The sequence below is a fragment of the Haliaeetus leucocephalus genome, unplaced genomic scaffold, assembly GCF_000737465.1.
Source record: "Haliaeetus leucocephalus isolate CR32 unplaced genomic scaffold, Haliaeetus_leucocephalus-4.0 Scaffold656, whole genome shotgun sequence".
Taxonomy (NCBI): domain Eukaryota; kingdom Metazoa; phylum Chordata; class Aves; order Accipitriformes; family Accipitridae; genus Haliaeetus; species Haliaeetus leucocephalus.
Window position 1 is genome coordinate 6,765,607 of NW_010973092.1, and position 14,867 is coordinate 6,780,473.

The 14,867-nt window shown below is 55.6% G+C and overlaps 1 protein-coding gene across 1 annotated transcript; it reads left to right on the forward strand.

Moving 5' to 3' along the window:
• The first annotated feature begins 1,755 nt into the window (after positions 1-1,755).
• Positions 1,756-14,594, forward strand: CDX1 (caudal type homeobox 1). Its single transcript, XM_010578928.1, has 3 exons — positions 1,756-2,182; positions 14,017-14,162; positions 14,388-14,594. Exons 1-3 carry the CDS (start codon positions 1,756-1,758, stop codon positions 14,592-14,594), a joined length of 780 nt encoding a protein of 259 aa, XP_010577230.1.
• The last annotated feature ends 273 nt before the right edge of the window (positions 14,595-14,867 follow it).

A 14,867-nucleotide genomic window follows, 5' to 3' on the forward strand; every position in this document is an offset into this window, starting at 1 on the left:
TCAGGATGCTGTGGGGAGGAAGGGCTGGTGTGGGAGCGAGTGAGGCCTCGGGGAACACCGCTGGATGGGTGCTGTCCCCTACCCACCGGCTAACGCTGGGGATATCTGCCACCAGCTGCAGGAGGGAAAAGCAAGAAATGGCCGTGCATCAAATGCACTGAGCTCCTCAAGTTAGAGAGGCTTTGCCGGTTTTGTTACCATTTTCCTTTTAACCTCACAAATCCGGGAGGCAATTCCACACTTGAAACACTTCCCACAGTCATATGTGTGATCAGGAAAAGCTCTGAAAGTCTCTTGTTTTATCTCGTCCTCCCAATTTCATCCTAAATCTTTTTTTCCCTGTTTTGCTTTGTTTTTTTTCTGTTCCTTACTGTCAAATTCCAGGCTGTTTCTGTCCCGGGAGGCTGAGGACTGACCAGTCCTTGCCCTGCTCATGTTTCCAGCAGGGGAAGGGGCTGGTGCAGAGAAAAGGGCAGAGGTGGTCTTGGGGAGGTGACAAAACACCCTCCTGGCGCCTCTGCTGGGCTGTGCTTTGGTTTGAAGAGAAAAAGCCAGCCTGCAAATGACGACTGTGACTACGCGGTGGTGGCCAGTGCAGCTGGAGTGTGACGCTGGCGGGGAGGGGGACGTCAGCGGGGAGGAGGATCCCAGCTGCAGATGGTGGGGGTTGCCAGCCTGGATGGCACAGAGCTGGTCCTTGGTCCCTCGTCCCCCTCCGGAGCGGAGGTGTGTCTGGCGTGATGGGTGACAAGCTGGTGATCTTCCACCTCCTGCCTTGCAGGCAGACATGGCTTCATGAGTGTCTCGTTTCTGCTTGGTTTTCCCTATCAGAAAACATGCAGGGATGTTTTTGCTTCTTTAAGAGAAAAAACAGACAAGAAACTTCTCTTCCTGCAGGGTTGCGAGCCCCTTGGAGCCATGTCTGAACCCAGGGACTCCCTGTTGGGTCCATGGTGGGGGCATTCCCCCTGCACAGAGCTGACTCTGCCTGTCCGTCTGTCCTGCTCTCCGGAGCCAAGCTGAGCTTTGCTATTGGGGTTGGAGGGCTGAGTTTGCCCCCGAATGGAGTAAACACAGGGGGACCCAGAGCCTTCCCTTCCCTCCAGCCCCCCTTTTCCGAATCAGGAGGATGCTGGCATCGGGCATGGGAAAGCATCGCCCCGGAGCAAGGGGTTGGTGTCTCCCAACGTGGGGACAGGGCTGATGGCAGGCACAGCCCAGCTTGTCCCCTGCTTGCAGCTGGGCTTTAATACGAGGGCTCAGCCCAAGGCTCCCTGCTCCTGGGGTACAGATGGCTGCAGGGATGGGGTGGGCTCACTTGGGGCATCCTCGTGGGTGACACCCGTGATGCCCTAGTGTCCCCAAAGCCCGTTGCTACCAAGGGATCATGGCTGGTGGCATGGGGACAGCTGTGAGGTAGGGACAGCGGAGGGGACATGGGGTCCTCGGTGCTCCCCGGGGTCACCCACCACCTCGACCCCACTGCAGCCGGGGTGGGAGGTTTGAATTCGTCCCCCTCACCCGCTGGGGTTCCTGCACTTTGAAATGCAAACCTGCCTTTCAATGCAAATGCTGCGAGAGGTTGGGCCCAATAAAAGCCTGTGGGCAGGGAGGTGCCTGGCCCCGGGACACAGCTCCCCAAGGCGCCCAGGTGAGCAGTGGCGAAGGAGGGGCGGCCGCCTCCCCGCCAAACCAAACCCGGCCCGCAGCCGGCGGCACGGCGGAGCAGCATGTGCGCGGAGCCTGCCGGGGAAGATGTATGTAGGTTATCTTTTGGATAAGGACACCAACATGTATCCCAGCTCCGTCCGGCATCCCAGCCTCAACCTCAACCCCCAGAATTATGTGCCGGGGCCGCCCCAGTACTCGGACTTCGCCAGCTACCACCATGTGCCGGGGATTAACAACGACCCGCACCACGGGCAGCCGGCGGCTGCCTGGGGCTCTCCCTACACCCCTGCCAAGGAGGACTGGCATTCCTACGGGACCACTGCTATGCCTTCCACCGCCAGCCCGGGGCAGTTTGGATTCAGCCCCCCAGATTTTAACCCCATCCAGCCCCCGGGCTCTGGACTCCTGCCTCCACCCATCAGCAGCTCGGTCCCCCAGCTCTCCCCTAACGCCCAGAGACGCACCCCGTACGAGTGGATGAGGCGCAGCATTCCCAGCACCAGCAGCAGCGGTAAGGAAACCCTCCCAGCTCTGCACCCCTGCGCCTTCCTTGGTGCAGAGGATCCCTGGGCTTGAAGTCCTGCAGGGCCGGATCCTGCTCCGCAGGTCTCCCTGCGTGGGAACTGCTAGGAAGGACAGCATGCTTGGCCTGTGCTCGGCATGGCACCTGGTCCCCAAAGAGCCGTGGCAGGGGCCGAGGATGGGCAGGGAGGGTACCGTCCTTCCGCGTTGCTGGCAGCTGGGGTTATATAGTTGGAAAATCCTTTTCCCTGGCCGGTCTCTGTCCCCGCACCCCTGCCCTCGCCTGCTGTCACTGGGTAGGATGGACAGAGCCAGAGACCCCTGAGATCCCGGGGTCCTGCCAGCCCCGAGGGGGTGTTGGACAGGGTGTCTCATATATGGAAGGGTGAGCGTGCAGGGCTGTGGCTGTGCATGGGGGTGTGAGCTGGCGTGCAGCTGCATGGGAGAGCCTGCGTATGGGGGGGTGCGCATATGTGTGCACGAGGTGCCTTATGCTGTGTGCATGTGTAGCGTGTGTGTATATGTGCGCAGGGAAGGTACCATATGTATATATGTGTAGGGAAGGTGCTGCATGTGCTGTGTGTATGTATGTAAAGTGTATTCGGTGCACATGAGGTGCTATAGGCTCTGTGTGCATACAGTACCATAAGCTGTATGTGCGTATGGGCCTTGCTGTATAGATAGTGTCGCTGAGCGTGTACGGGGCATGCTACGTGCCGAACACGCGTGTGCAAGGTGCTGGGCGTTGAGCACGGTGCCGTGTGCGGTGCGTCTGGGGTCGGTGCCACACGGAGGGCGCGTGTGGGTCCTCCTGGTGCAGTGGGGTGCGGGTGCCTGTGCACAGCACGTGGGTGCCATGCACCGCGTGAGCGGGTGCCCCCGCTCCTGTGCCCACCCCCGGCGTGGGCACTGAGCGGTCATGCCATCCCAAGGGTCCTGTTGCCATGTCCCCATGTGCCTGGGGTCCTGTCCCCGCTGAACTCCTGACCTGGGGGCAGGCTGGGGGGGAAGCGTCTGGGGGACCCCAGCCCCCTGCCCGCACTGGGCGAGGGGGCCCTGCTGCCCACTTCAAAGGCGGTGGGCAGATCCCCCCTTGGGGCCAGCCCAAATTGACAAGGGCTTCGCTTTGTCATGGAGATGGTGGCCGGCTCCTTTGGCAGCGAGGTGAGGTGCGGGGGCCCTTTGTCCTGTCCTGCCCGCGCCCTTTCATCTTCCCCTCCAGGCTGCAATCGCCACTGCCAGCCCAGCCTGGACCCATCCTGCCCGCAGCAGGACCCTCTGCCTTGCCAGGCTTGGCCGGACCTGTCACCCCTCTCCCTTGCCTGTGCTGGCCGTGAGGTCTGCAGAGCCCTGCTGGGGCCAAACTCATTACAGGAGTGGCTCTGGGCATCTCTCAGGGGCAAGTTTGGTTTTGGTTACCACTGCCCCATATCCCTGGGATCGAGGCCGGGGCTCCTTGTTTGCAAAGTGTCTCCAATTTTAGGCTTGTTTCTGGTTCCCCACTGGCCCTGCTGGCCAAGCCCCATGCAGAGACCCTCATGCAAGGGGCTCATGGAGAGGTCCTTAGGGTCTTCCAGCATGGAAAATAGCTCCTCGTGTTGGCCAGATCCACATGGCAGGGATGGGGTTGTCCCAGTGGAACTAGTGGCTGCAGTGGAGCAGGCAGAATATCCCGATAAATGGAAAAAACCAGCCTTGGTCTGGAAAGAGGGGGGGAGAGGCAGGCTGGTATTTCCTGGCCTATTTTAAGTACTGAATATACCTATTTAGGAAAAATGTCTCCCCCCATACCCAGTGATAGAGACCCACAGGCATGCTGGGGCTGAGGGCTTCCCTCTGCGTCGGGGTGGAAGGGGGGGTGTGATCCTGCAGTTCCCCCCCCCCCCCGCAGCTGGGACCCTGCTACTTCTGCAGGTTTTGTAGGTCCGAACATCTCGGTTTCTTCTGAGGAGAGAGGTGGGAGGGAAAATTAATGGGGGGAGAAAGACATTGGCACACCTCTCCTCTGGATCAAGGGCACAGTTTTACACCCAGCAGTGGGGCTGAGATAAAACAGGGGCTTGAAAGTGCCTCTGATTGAGTTAGATGACAATTGAGTTGATTGAATTCTGGAAAAATATCATTAGTTGCTTAGTTTGTATCTCTTAGATTAAATACATACAAAGGGAGAAATAAATCAGCCTCGTTCCCCTTGCACACAGAGGAGGAGCTGCCCCAGCTCAGCCTCAGCGATGTGGGGATGGGTGCTGCAGTGAAAGCCCCTTCTTATGGTGCTTCCACAGGTCGGAAGACCAGCGAGGTCCCTTTTTAAGGCACTTGCAGATTAAGGACCTGTCCTTGCGTCTCTGCCGGGTCCAAGCCCAGTGCTGCTGGTGCCAAGCGGCTGCAGGATTCGGCCATGGTGGGACCATGTGCTGGGAGACAGTGGGATGCAGCCTGTGTTTTCCAGGGCTGCCCTTTAAATAAAAAAAGAGCCTTTCTCCATTAAGCTTGAAAGAGAGCAAGGCAGAGATGGGTTTGACATAGATAAGGTGAAATTCTTAGATGAACCGTTTTATTGAAATCAATAAACTGGACTTTAATCAGTCTGGATTGATTAACTACCCATCTCACCGCAGTGGGAATAGGAAATGAATACGCCGACCTTTTTGCTATAAATATCAACAGTTTCATTGCGAATGCTATAAATCGTAATACTTCAGAGGGCTGTAAATTAAGGTTCCTTCTCCGTCTTCCCTTGTATAAACAGCTCTTGGCCATAGTTTGAAAGCTTTTGGGAAAGAGCTGTGCAGTGGTAAGACAAAATGTTACACAGGGAATAGGAGTGTGTTGGGGGCTTCTGCAAATGCAATCCAGAGCCCAAGAAAAATCAATGAGAAATCTCCCAGTGACTCACGCAGAGTCAGGCTTACAGGGGGATGATTTTATATACTTGTTGCTAAATACATGTGTGCTTCACTCAGCTGAGCCAAGATAACCCTGCAGCAGAAGGGATTGCGACGCCAGAGGGCTGGTTGCTGGAAATCCAGAGTTAAAGGGAACCAAGTTGGAAGATGTCCCCAGGCCTCATTTCTCTCTCCGATGTCACCTCTTTTTCTGCTCATAAAATCTTCACGAGCAGCATGTCAGAGCCTCATGCTTCCTCCTTATTCACAATTATTTGCAAACTTCCCTGTGAATTGCACCCCAGCTCTATAAAAAGCTCAGGAAGGTGGCTGGAAACGGCAGCTTGCTGAACTTTGAAATTCACCCTCTGCTCGTTAGTTATGCAAATCCTCAGATACTGCCTCGGGTCTGGCTTTTAGGTCACTAATCGAGCTGGGCCTGCAGTGCTAAATATTGCAAGTGAAAGTGCAATTGGGGCATCCCTTGGGGAGGGGAACGTGCTTGGGTCTTCATGTGGTATCAGTGTCCATGGTGCCGGAATAGGTTTTGGGGTGATGGAGAGCAAACAGTGATGCTCGGAGCGTGGGCGAGCGGCAATCTGCTGGGTATGCAGTTTTCCATCTCAGTTTTCACTATTTGCAGCTCAGTTTTCCAGCTCTTTGTTCAGCCCTAGTGTGGTCCTTGAAAGTTGGAGGAAAGACTAAAAACCCTGTTAATGAAATAGTGAAACGTTTTCCATGGACAGGTGGGGTTCATGCCATGCATGGTACCTTTTGGGGTGATGGTGGGGGCTGGAGAACAGTGCATTTCTCTGGTCAGTCCCTGTGTGGGGGACCCCTCTTTAGGACACGGTCACTCCCCATGAGACACTTTGCTCCTCCAGGTCAATCTGTGTGTGCGTGCATCGGGCCCCATCAGTCTCCCCTTGAATTATTAACCCACAACCTGCTCCTGGCCCCAGCTGGGATTTGTTGACCACTTAGCCTGCTGGCCAAGGTACAGACCTTTCAAACTTTCCTAGAATTGACTTTCCTTGAACAAAAAGGGCTTCCCTGGAGCACTGGCGGTACCTACGTGATGGGCTTGGCTGGCTAATACCCTGGGATTAGCAGAGGGACACTTTAAACCTCTGGCCAATGGCAGATGTTTCCTACAGGGGACCCTTCAAGGACGCCCACTGCACTGCTGTTAGCTTTGCGATTGCCCGGATAAGGGGCCAGATCCTTCCCCCATGCTGCCCCACGGTAAGAACGGGCTGAGCCCTATGGGGCTACGAAGGGGGAGAGGAGTCCCGGTCCTCCGGTCCACCACCACCTTGCTGTCCTCCTCCTGCTGCAGCCGGGCCAAATCCAGCCAGGTGGCAGATCCGGATGAGCTGGATCCAGGCTCAGTGCCGTGGGGCTGGCATGAAGGCGATGCTCTGAAATGGGCTGTTTCCAGCTTGCGTGCACTCCCCAGCCCGTGCGCTGCCCTGGCACTCCTCACCCTCCTGCACTGGTGCGGTCTTTGACCCAGCGCGGGAGCCTGGCTGGCGGCGCTCAGCCTGGCATTGATAAAACCATGGGAGCAACTGAAGGAATTCGCCAGTAGCCAAAATAAAAGACTGAATCACTGCAGGGCTGGGAAATGCTTGCCCCAATGCCCAGCCTCAGACTGCCACCCCCAGGGCTGAAGCATCTCCTGTGGTGTTGCTCCGTGCCCAAGAATGTAGGGTTGTGATGGAGAACCACCAGCTCACTGCAACCGCCGGCAACCTGCTCCTCATCCCCTTGGGGTTTGCACCTCCTGGGAGGAAGATGAGCCTTGCAGGAGGGGTGCCTTCGTCCATGTGTGAGGATGTGACTGTGGATCTGGCCCCATCCTGCTGTGCCGGCAGTGCAGAGACCAGCCAGGGGCCAGGCTGTGCTCCTGCTCACCAGTTTGTGGTCTCCAGATCCAGCTCTTCCCCAGGGTGTTTCTGCCCCTTCCCAGCAGCCGGGCTGCCCTACCCTCTGGCTCTGCCAGTCCCATAACCTCCAGGCATGTAACTCCCAGCCATGCTCTCACTTATAGCAAAGCTTTTTTGGAAGCACAGAGCTTGACCCTCTGTGTATGGGAGACTAGAAAGCCATCAGGACAAGTGGCATGGTTTTGTAAGTGAAACATTTCCAGTGTATGATGTACAAAGGTGAATCAGATTTTATTGCTAGTGGGTGCCCATGGGAGCATTACCGTTTGCTCTGAAGTCTTTGGCACCAGGAAGAAATCCCCAGGTTGGGTCAATGTCAGGTGAACAGCCATGCAAGGAGCTACCCTGGGAGTAGGAGGGTTGCTGGGCTCCTCGGAGGGGCCCCCAGTGCCTTTGGGCACAGATAAGTCCTACCTTCAACCCTGATGGCTGAAATGCCCATTTCCCAACCCAGAGCAGAGCAGGGGGAGCCTCGGCAGGGGCCATTGGGTGAGGATTCATCCAGCATCCCCTCCTTCCCTCTGCAGTACAGAGACATTAAATATGTATGGGGAGAGGGGGGTGGTGGTTCCTCTCACCCAGTTTTTGACACCCAGCAGTTGTCTAAATCCAATGCCCTTTGGCGCAGGAATGATTTCAGGCAGGGATCTCAGGAAGGATAGCCCTCCGGAGGAGTTCGTTTCTCGCTGGCAGTGATGAATCAAGCCACATGGCTCTGGTCCTTTGCTCCATGTCGGTCGTCCCATCCATCACCCCTCTGCTTCCTGCAGCAGAGGAAAAATAGCTGATGATATTGAAGCACGCACAGGAAGGGGAAGGCTTGTGAAAAGCCTGACCTGCTGGTTCCCAGCACTCAGGGAGGGTGGGGAGTTCGGGTTTAATCCCCCTCCCAGGCCACAGAGGAGTGTGGGTGCTTTGGAGCGGTTGCTGGAGCAGGAGGGGAAAGGAGAGGAGCAAGTGTGTGTGGGGTGGGGGTGGGGGGGCAGAGGGAGGGCGTCAGGGGGCTCAGCCCCTGCCACCATCAGTGCAGACTTTGGGGTTCCCATTTCCAGTAGGTTTAGGGACAGTGAAATGAGCTGGGCTGTCTGTCCCGAACATCAGCATCATTGCTGCGCAGAGCAGCTGCCATCGCCGCTGCTCGGCAGAGGGAGCATCGACCCCTCTGCACAGAGGCAGCTGGAGCACATCTGGCTGCCAGATGTGGGTGGCTCCAGCCAGCCTGGAGTCTCTTGAGCTTTAGAAGACAACCCCAGCCCTCTCCCGGGCCTGGGGTCTCTTGTCATGGGGCATTGCTCTGCTGGCTGTCCCTGTCTTTGCAATGTGTGTGGGGATTTACCCCACCATGGAGCTGCAGAAGGACTGGGGGTGAAGCTGTCCAGGGACCCCATGGCTCTGACCCTGGAACTTCACTCTTGTTTGGAGCTGCTTCTGTGCCTCAGTTTCTCCATCCATAGCATCGCCTAAGCTATGCCAGGGGTGGGGGTAAGTTTTCCTTGATGCTTTCCCTGGGGAGGAATGGCAAATCCTGAAAAAGCACTGATTCTTCTGGAATGGGAGGATTTTACCCTCTTTGCAAGCAAATACTGCTTATTCAGAATGAAGCAGCTTTATCACGGAAAGAAAGTACCCACCCCGAGGGGGACAGCCTTGCACTCCATCTTGCTGCACTTTAACTCCAGTGCAGACAAGTTCTTTCCCTGGTGCTCACTGGTGATGGGACTTTCACATCTGATGTTTTCCAGAATTAAAATATTGTAGTGCCATCAGATAGTGTGGAACCAGGCACCCAGTACAGACAGATGGGTAGATGAGGCTGTACAGATGGAGCCAGTGCATGGCCAAAGCATCGCCAGGAAGGTGAAACCATTCAGGGCAGCTCCAGGAGCACATTGCCCGGACTTTTCATGCCAATCATGCAAAGAGCCGCTGCGCAGCGGGGCGTGCAGAGCCACCAAGCAGCCACAGGACTGGCCAGCAACACCTTCATCCCCCACGCCAGCATCTCCCATGCAAAGGACCATGCAATGCCCCCATGTGCCCAGGCCTCGGGGACCTACCTCTGCGGTGGGGCACGACAGCCAGCACCGCGGTGGGCTCTCATCTGAGCAGCTCCGGCAAGCGAGTCGGGGCTGCCGTACCCCGGCTGCCCTGATCAGAGCCCTGACGGCTGCGTAGTGGCTTCCCACAGAGCCAGGGTTTGCAGCTGCTGCAATTTCGAGCTGCTTTGACCTGTGAAATAGAGACCTTTAGAAAAGTGCACAGGTTTATGCTCCTCGCTGCTGGCAGCCGTGCTGCTCCTGCTGCAGCTGGGAGGGCTGTGTTCTGTGGATGGGGATCCTCTGTTCGGAGCTGGCCTGATCCCCTCTTAGCCGTGCTGGGCACACTGGGCTGGGTGCATCACTCTGTGGGACTGGGAAAAGAGAAGTTCCAAATAACACATGCCGGCTCTTGCTCCTTTGCTATTTTCCACCTCTTCCCAGGGTGCCAGTGCCATGCAGTCTCTTTCCTCCCTGATTTGAATCAGCCCCTTCCCAGCTGTTCTTAGAGCTGCTCAACACCAGCCTCAAAATACCCGATATTGCCTATCTGTTAGGGTGTTTGGGGCACAGTTTCTTATTGAAAGCCATCCTTTGGGCAGGCCAGGGCTGGGGAAGGTGAATTGCCACCTCCCTGGCAGCCTCCACCATGGCCATGAGGGTGCAGAGTCCGGGATGGTGAGCACAGGGATCTAGTTTGATTTTTCCTTCCCCTGCCAGGCTCCTACCCTGGGTCCAGGGCAGGAGTTCCAGCATCCCCATCCCCGGGGCAGGGCTGCCATGGGGAGCGGATCCGGGCTGGGAGTCAGGACCCCATCCCTCCACGTGTGTGCGAGTGCATGTGCGTGCACACTCAGGAGTGTGTCCCTTGGGGTTTGCACAGCACATTAAAGCTATTCCCTTATCTAATCACAGCTCAGGTGAGTGCTATTAGGGTTATACATTAACAGTAGTAACGATACCTTCTCCCCATGCAGCCATTGGCCCTGCCTTGATCCCAAAGCCGAAACCATTCCCACCGGCCCCGCGAATGGCTCCATTTGGCTGCCTGAGCAGTTCCTTTGCCTGGTCTTTTGGGGACAAGCAGGAGGGACTTTAAATGCATAGCAGGGCTGGAAGGGGCTAGCAGCCATGCTAGGAGGCATCACCAGCGCACCCTTTGCACCTCGTGTGCCCCATCCGCGCTCCCCCCCTGGTGCAGCAGCAGCAGATCCGGGCTATCCCAGCCATGGGACAGCCCGATCCACCTCCATGAGGCTTCCCTGGAAATGCAGGAGCGGCTCCATCCCTCTGCTCGGCCATGCTCCCTGCTGTGGCACCGGGGTTTCCCTGTAGGTACGAGGGCTCCCTGTAAGGAGCTGGGCTGGCTTGTCCCGAATTTCCTCTTTCTTTTCACAGAGCCATAAAAAGTCTCCAGGAGAGAGTTAAGTGTAACCCAGCATTCATATTCAAGGTAGTTGAATTATTCATTGTCAATAGTATTTCTTGCGAATCCTTTTTTTTTTCTTGTGAATCACCCATGATACATTCCCAAATTCAGCAAACATCGCTGAAACCAGCAATTAGTTGAGATGAATAACTTTCTATCTCTGGCTTGGTCATGAGTCCTCTGCTTTGAGTCTTTGCTACCTGATATTGGGCAGCAACAGACTGGTGCCCAGCTCACATGGCGGCAGCTCGCGGGCACGGCTGGGTATCTGCCAGACCCAAGGCAAAGCAGAAGCTTTATCAAGGATGAACACTGAAGAGGGAATAACAAAGAACAAGCTGTGATGGATGTATTTACAGCTGCAGCAGGAAATAATAATTCCTGCTGGAATTCATGGAATATGTGGTATTCACAAACCGCCTTACTTCTTTATTCTTTAATTTATATTTTTTACTTTATCTGTCAATTCCTTTGCTTTCCAGCTGTTTTTTTCTCCAAGCAGTGGTATTCAAATAGCAATATGGCAGATAAGATCATTTTTAAGTCATTATCTCTTCAGAAAGGTTTTTGCTTTCAAATGAAAAAAAAACCAGATACATTTATATGAGAAAGAAAAAAACATGTAGGAGTCCCTGAGCCTGGAGCAGACAGAGGGAGCCCAGTTTCTCACGGAGCTGCTAAACCTTGCATAAATCTCCGCCGGTGCATCTGGTTTATTCTGTAACTCCCCGGGAATCGCTGTGTTTGCAAATTCAGCACAGGTCCCTCCTGGGCCGGTATGCAGAAGTCCTTCTCACGCCAATGAACCTTTCACCTGCGGGGTGGCGAGAGGCGGCAGCGACCCCACGGGAGGGACAGGGACCCCGTGGGAGAGTGAGGGGAGAGTGTGGGGTCCCTCGTGGGCTGGGTGCCCGGCACTGTGCCACGGTCAGTTCTGTTTCGAGCCACCACAACCGATGTGTGGCAAAGAGGAGACAAACACCCAGCAATGCTGCCATAGACCCCTCGCACACTAAATCACTGTGTTTCAGCCGTGTGCCCGCAGACAACTCCGTATGCACCTTGCTCAATCAAATTTACCTTTTTTACCCTGTTTTTACCTGCAGAGTCACCCTATGTGGCCAGAGGCAGGTTTGTCCTCAGTGGTGGTGAGGAGGGATTAGGTGTTCGTTTCTAAACAGCCTCGGGATGAGCTGGACTCCCCGCTCTCTAAAGCGGTGACTGAATTCATCACATCCCTCAGATAGGAGTTAGTGGCTAAAGCCCAGCCCTGGTGCTGGGAGGTCTGGTTTCAATTCCTGGCCGTGTGGCAGCCTTGCTGTGCTCCTACCCTCCTCTGTGGATCGCTGGAGAGCTTTGGTGCTTCTTGGGGACCATGCTGAGACCCTCACCCATTACCCTGCTCACGTTGCGCTGAGCCCGTGCCGGCACCTCCAGGAGCAACGGCAGGAGGACACAGAGGGTGACATAGTCATGGAAATTCGGTGCTAACTTGAATCGCAGGGCTGCTGCTTTTGTGCTTGGGAGCACCGGAGTCAAGTCCCAGCAGGGCGAGACACTTCCCGTGCCCACCCTGGCTCCCACGTGCACCCACGGGTGCACACACACTCAGGCGCTTCCACATGCGGTTTTCTCGGTGGCCAATGGCAGGAGCTGGACCTTTGCTGGCTCTTGCTTATTTAGCAGGAAACCAGCTGCCTTTTTGCATCCTATGGGATGCTGCGAGGGGAATGACCCCGAGGGAGCCCCTCTCCCACTCGCAGTGTACTGTGGCCGTGGGTTGTCCTGTCTCTGACACTCTTTTACATTTATCTTTCAGCATAAGTGGCTTAGGAAAGTCCCCATCTTCTTGCAATGGGGAAGCAGGGAAGAGTCACCCTTAAAAATAAAATTGAGTAGGTTGAGAAACAAATTCGCAGCCTGGGGGTTAGAATTTTGCTCTGTGGAGATTCTCTTATGTCTGATTAGGGTTGAATCCACTCTGGCGCCTCTGAAGCACAGTTTTGCTCTGTGCCACCCAAACTTCTGCTCCCACTAGAATGGTCAGAATTTAATATTGCTGTGACTTCTCAATGTCCATCTGATTTGGCCCAAACTGGCTGATGTGCCAAGGACTCATGAGGGGGAAGGGATTAACAGGATGGCAGGCACACAAAGATCCCCTTTCCTGGGGGAAGCAGGCTGCAAATGAGGTTATATGGGTTGCTGGGTCACTAGAAATCCCTCCCTGCACATCTGCAGCAGTAATGGGCAGTATCCTGTCCATGCTGGTACACCCAGGACAGCCCCAGGGAAGTCCATGGAAATCCTGCCCCTTCCCATGGCAGCATTGCTCTTAGCAGCAGAAATTCAGAAGACGGGCAACCGTGTCTGCCAGGCAAACAAATGGCTGGGTTCCCAGTCGGAAGGACAGTGGCTGCTCAGCTGAAAGCACAGCTCCGTCCCTCTCAACGCCCTGGAACAGGATTTTGTTATTTTGGGTGGAGAAGCAAATACTTACAGCTGTGTTTATTCCCCACCCATGGGTTCTGCTGCAGAGGAAAGCACCAGGGACTTGTCAGCAAACCGCTGGGCATGGGCATCCTTCCTTGAAGTGCCACCCACACCCCCCGTGACCCCCAGCCCAGGCAGAGTTCAAGCCGATGGCTCGTGCTCTGCAGCTCACCCCTTGTGCGTGTGGATTAATGGAGGAGCTAACGGAGAAGACGGCTGGGCTATTTTTTACTGTGGTTTTTTTCTGCCAGAAAGCAGCAGGTGCTATTTGCAGTCCCGTGGGATGTGCATCTGTGTGCACAGAGATGTGGGACTTGATGGCCCCGAACTCTGTCCATATCTGGGGGTGCCCAAGGCGAGATTCGGGCTGGCTTTGGCCAAACACCACTGGCCCGTGGAGCCAGTCCTCAGGAGTGCTTGGGCATCATGTGGGCTTTCTCCAGTGCATCTTTAAAGACTGCACCAGATGAATAAGCACTGCTCTCCACCTTAGCTCAGTACATGGAGAAGGAAAATAACCCTCTTGGTGGCAGAGAGATGCTGTCATCCCTGGGTTTTCCATCTTTCCCCTGTCCTGATCCATGTGCCTTCAAGTGATGGCACCTTGGGTTTGGGCTTCGTGGCAAAGAGCTGGGCTTCCCTCAGCCCTCCCAGGCTGTATTTTTGCAGACAGCTTGTCCTCAGCCCACCACAGGGCTTGCAGCTCTGCTCGTCTCAGGGACGGTGTGTCATGGCACATGGGATTTATGGTCCATCTTCTCGGGATGCCTCTGAATCCCTTCTGCTCTTTCCACCAAAGCCCAGGTACTTTCTAACATGGGGAAACATCCTGGTGCTACCCAGGATCGTCATTAAATCCAATAGGAGCCGCACGAGTCTCTTTTCCATTGGTCCCCAGGGCATTGCCATGTTTCTCCTGAGCTCTTCACAGGTGGTTGTGTATCTCCTCTGTGCCCTTGTGGATGCTCCTACCCCTCCACGGCTCCCTTTCATCCCCTCTCGGCTCACCCTGACTCTGTTGTCTCTGCCAGGCAAGACCAGGACAAAAGACAAGTACCGGGTGGTGTACACGGACCACCAGCGCCTGGAGCTGGAGAAGGAGTTTCACTACAGCCGCTACATCACCATCCGCCGCAAGGCTGAGCTGGCCGCTGCCCTCGGGCTCACCGAACGGCAGGTCAGTGCTGCGGTGTCCCGGGAAAACCATGTCCCAGGTGGAGATAGGGCTGGGGAGGGGAAGGGCTGCAGCCCAAACAGGCAGCAGTGGTCCCACCTTGCTCGATGGATCTCCCTTCTCTTCCAAACTCTGGGATTCCCTCCCTGCCCCAGGGGGACCCTGAGGGTTGTCATCCTTGGCTGCATCCATCGGCATCTCTGCATCACCAACTTTGTCTTTCTGCAGGTGAAAATCTGGTTTCAAAATCGGAGGGCGAAGGAGAGGAAGGTGAACAAAAAGAAGATGCAGCAGCAAAGCCAGCCCACCAGCACCACTACGCCAACGCCGCCAGCTGTTGGCACACTGGGACCCATTGGAGGCCTCTGCAGCAGCAGTGCCCCGAACCTCGTCTCCTCGTCTCCGCTGACGATCAAGGAGGAATTCATGCCTTAATCCCCTTCACCAGCTATAGACACCAAGAGATAAGCACTATGCAGCAGAGCCCAGCTGGTCCGTGTGCTCTGAAGTGTGACAGCCCCTTCCCAAAGACATGATGGTCCCCGGCTGAACCAATGGGGCAGCCAGCGAGGCTGGGCGAGGTGGCACCAGGACCTTCCCAAGGGGCTGGTGGGCTCTCTCCTATGTAAAAACCATAGGTTAGGTAGTATTGCTCTCCTGTAGGAAACATGCACGGGTCTGGTCTCTAGTATTTGTAGCCCAAAGCAA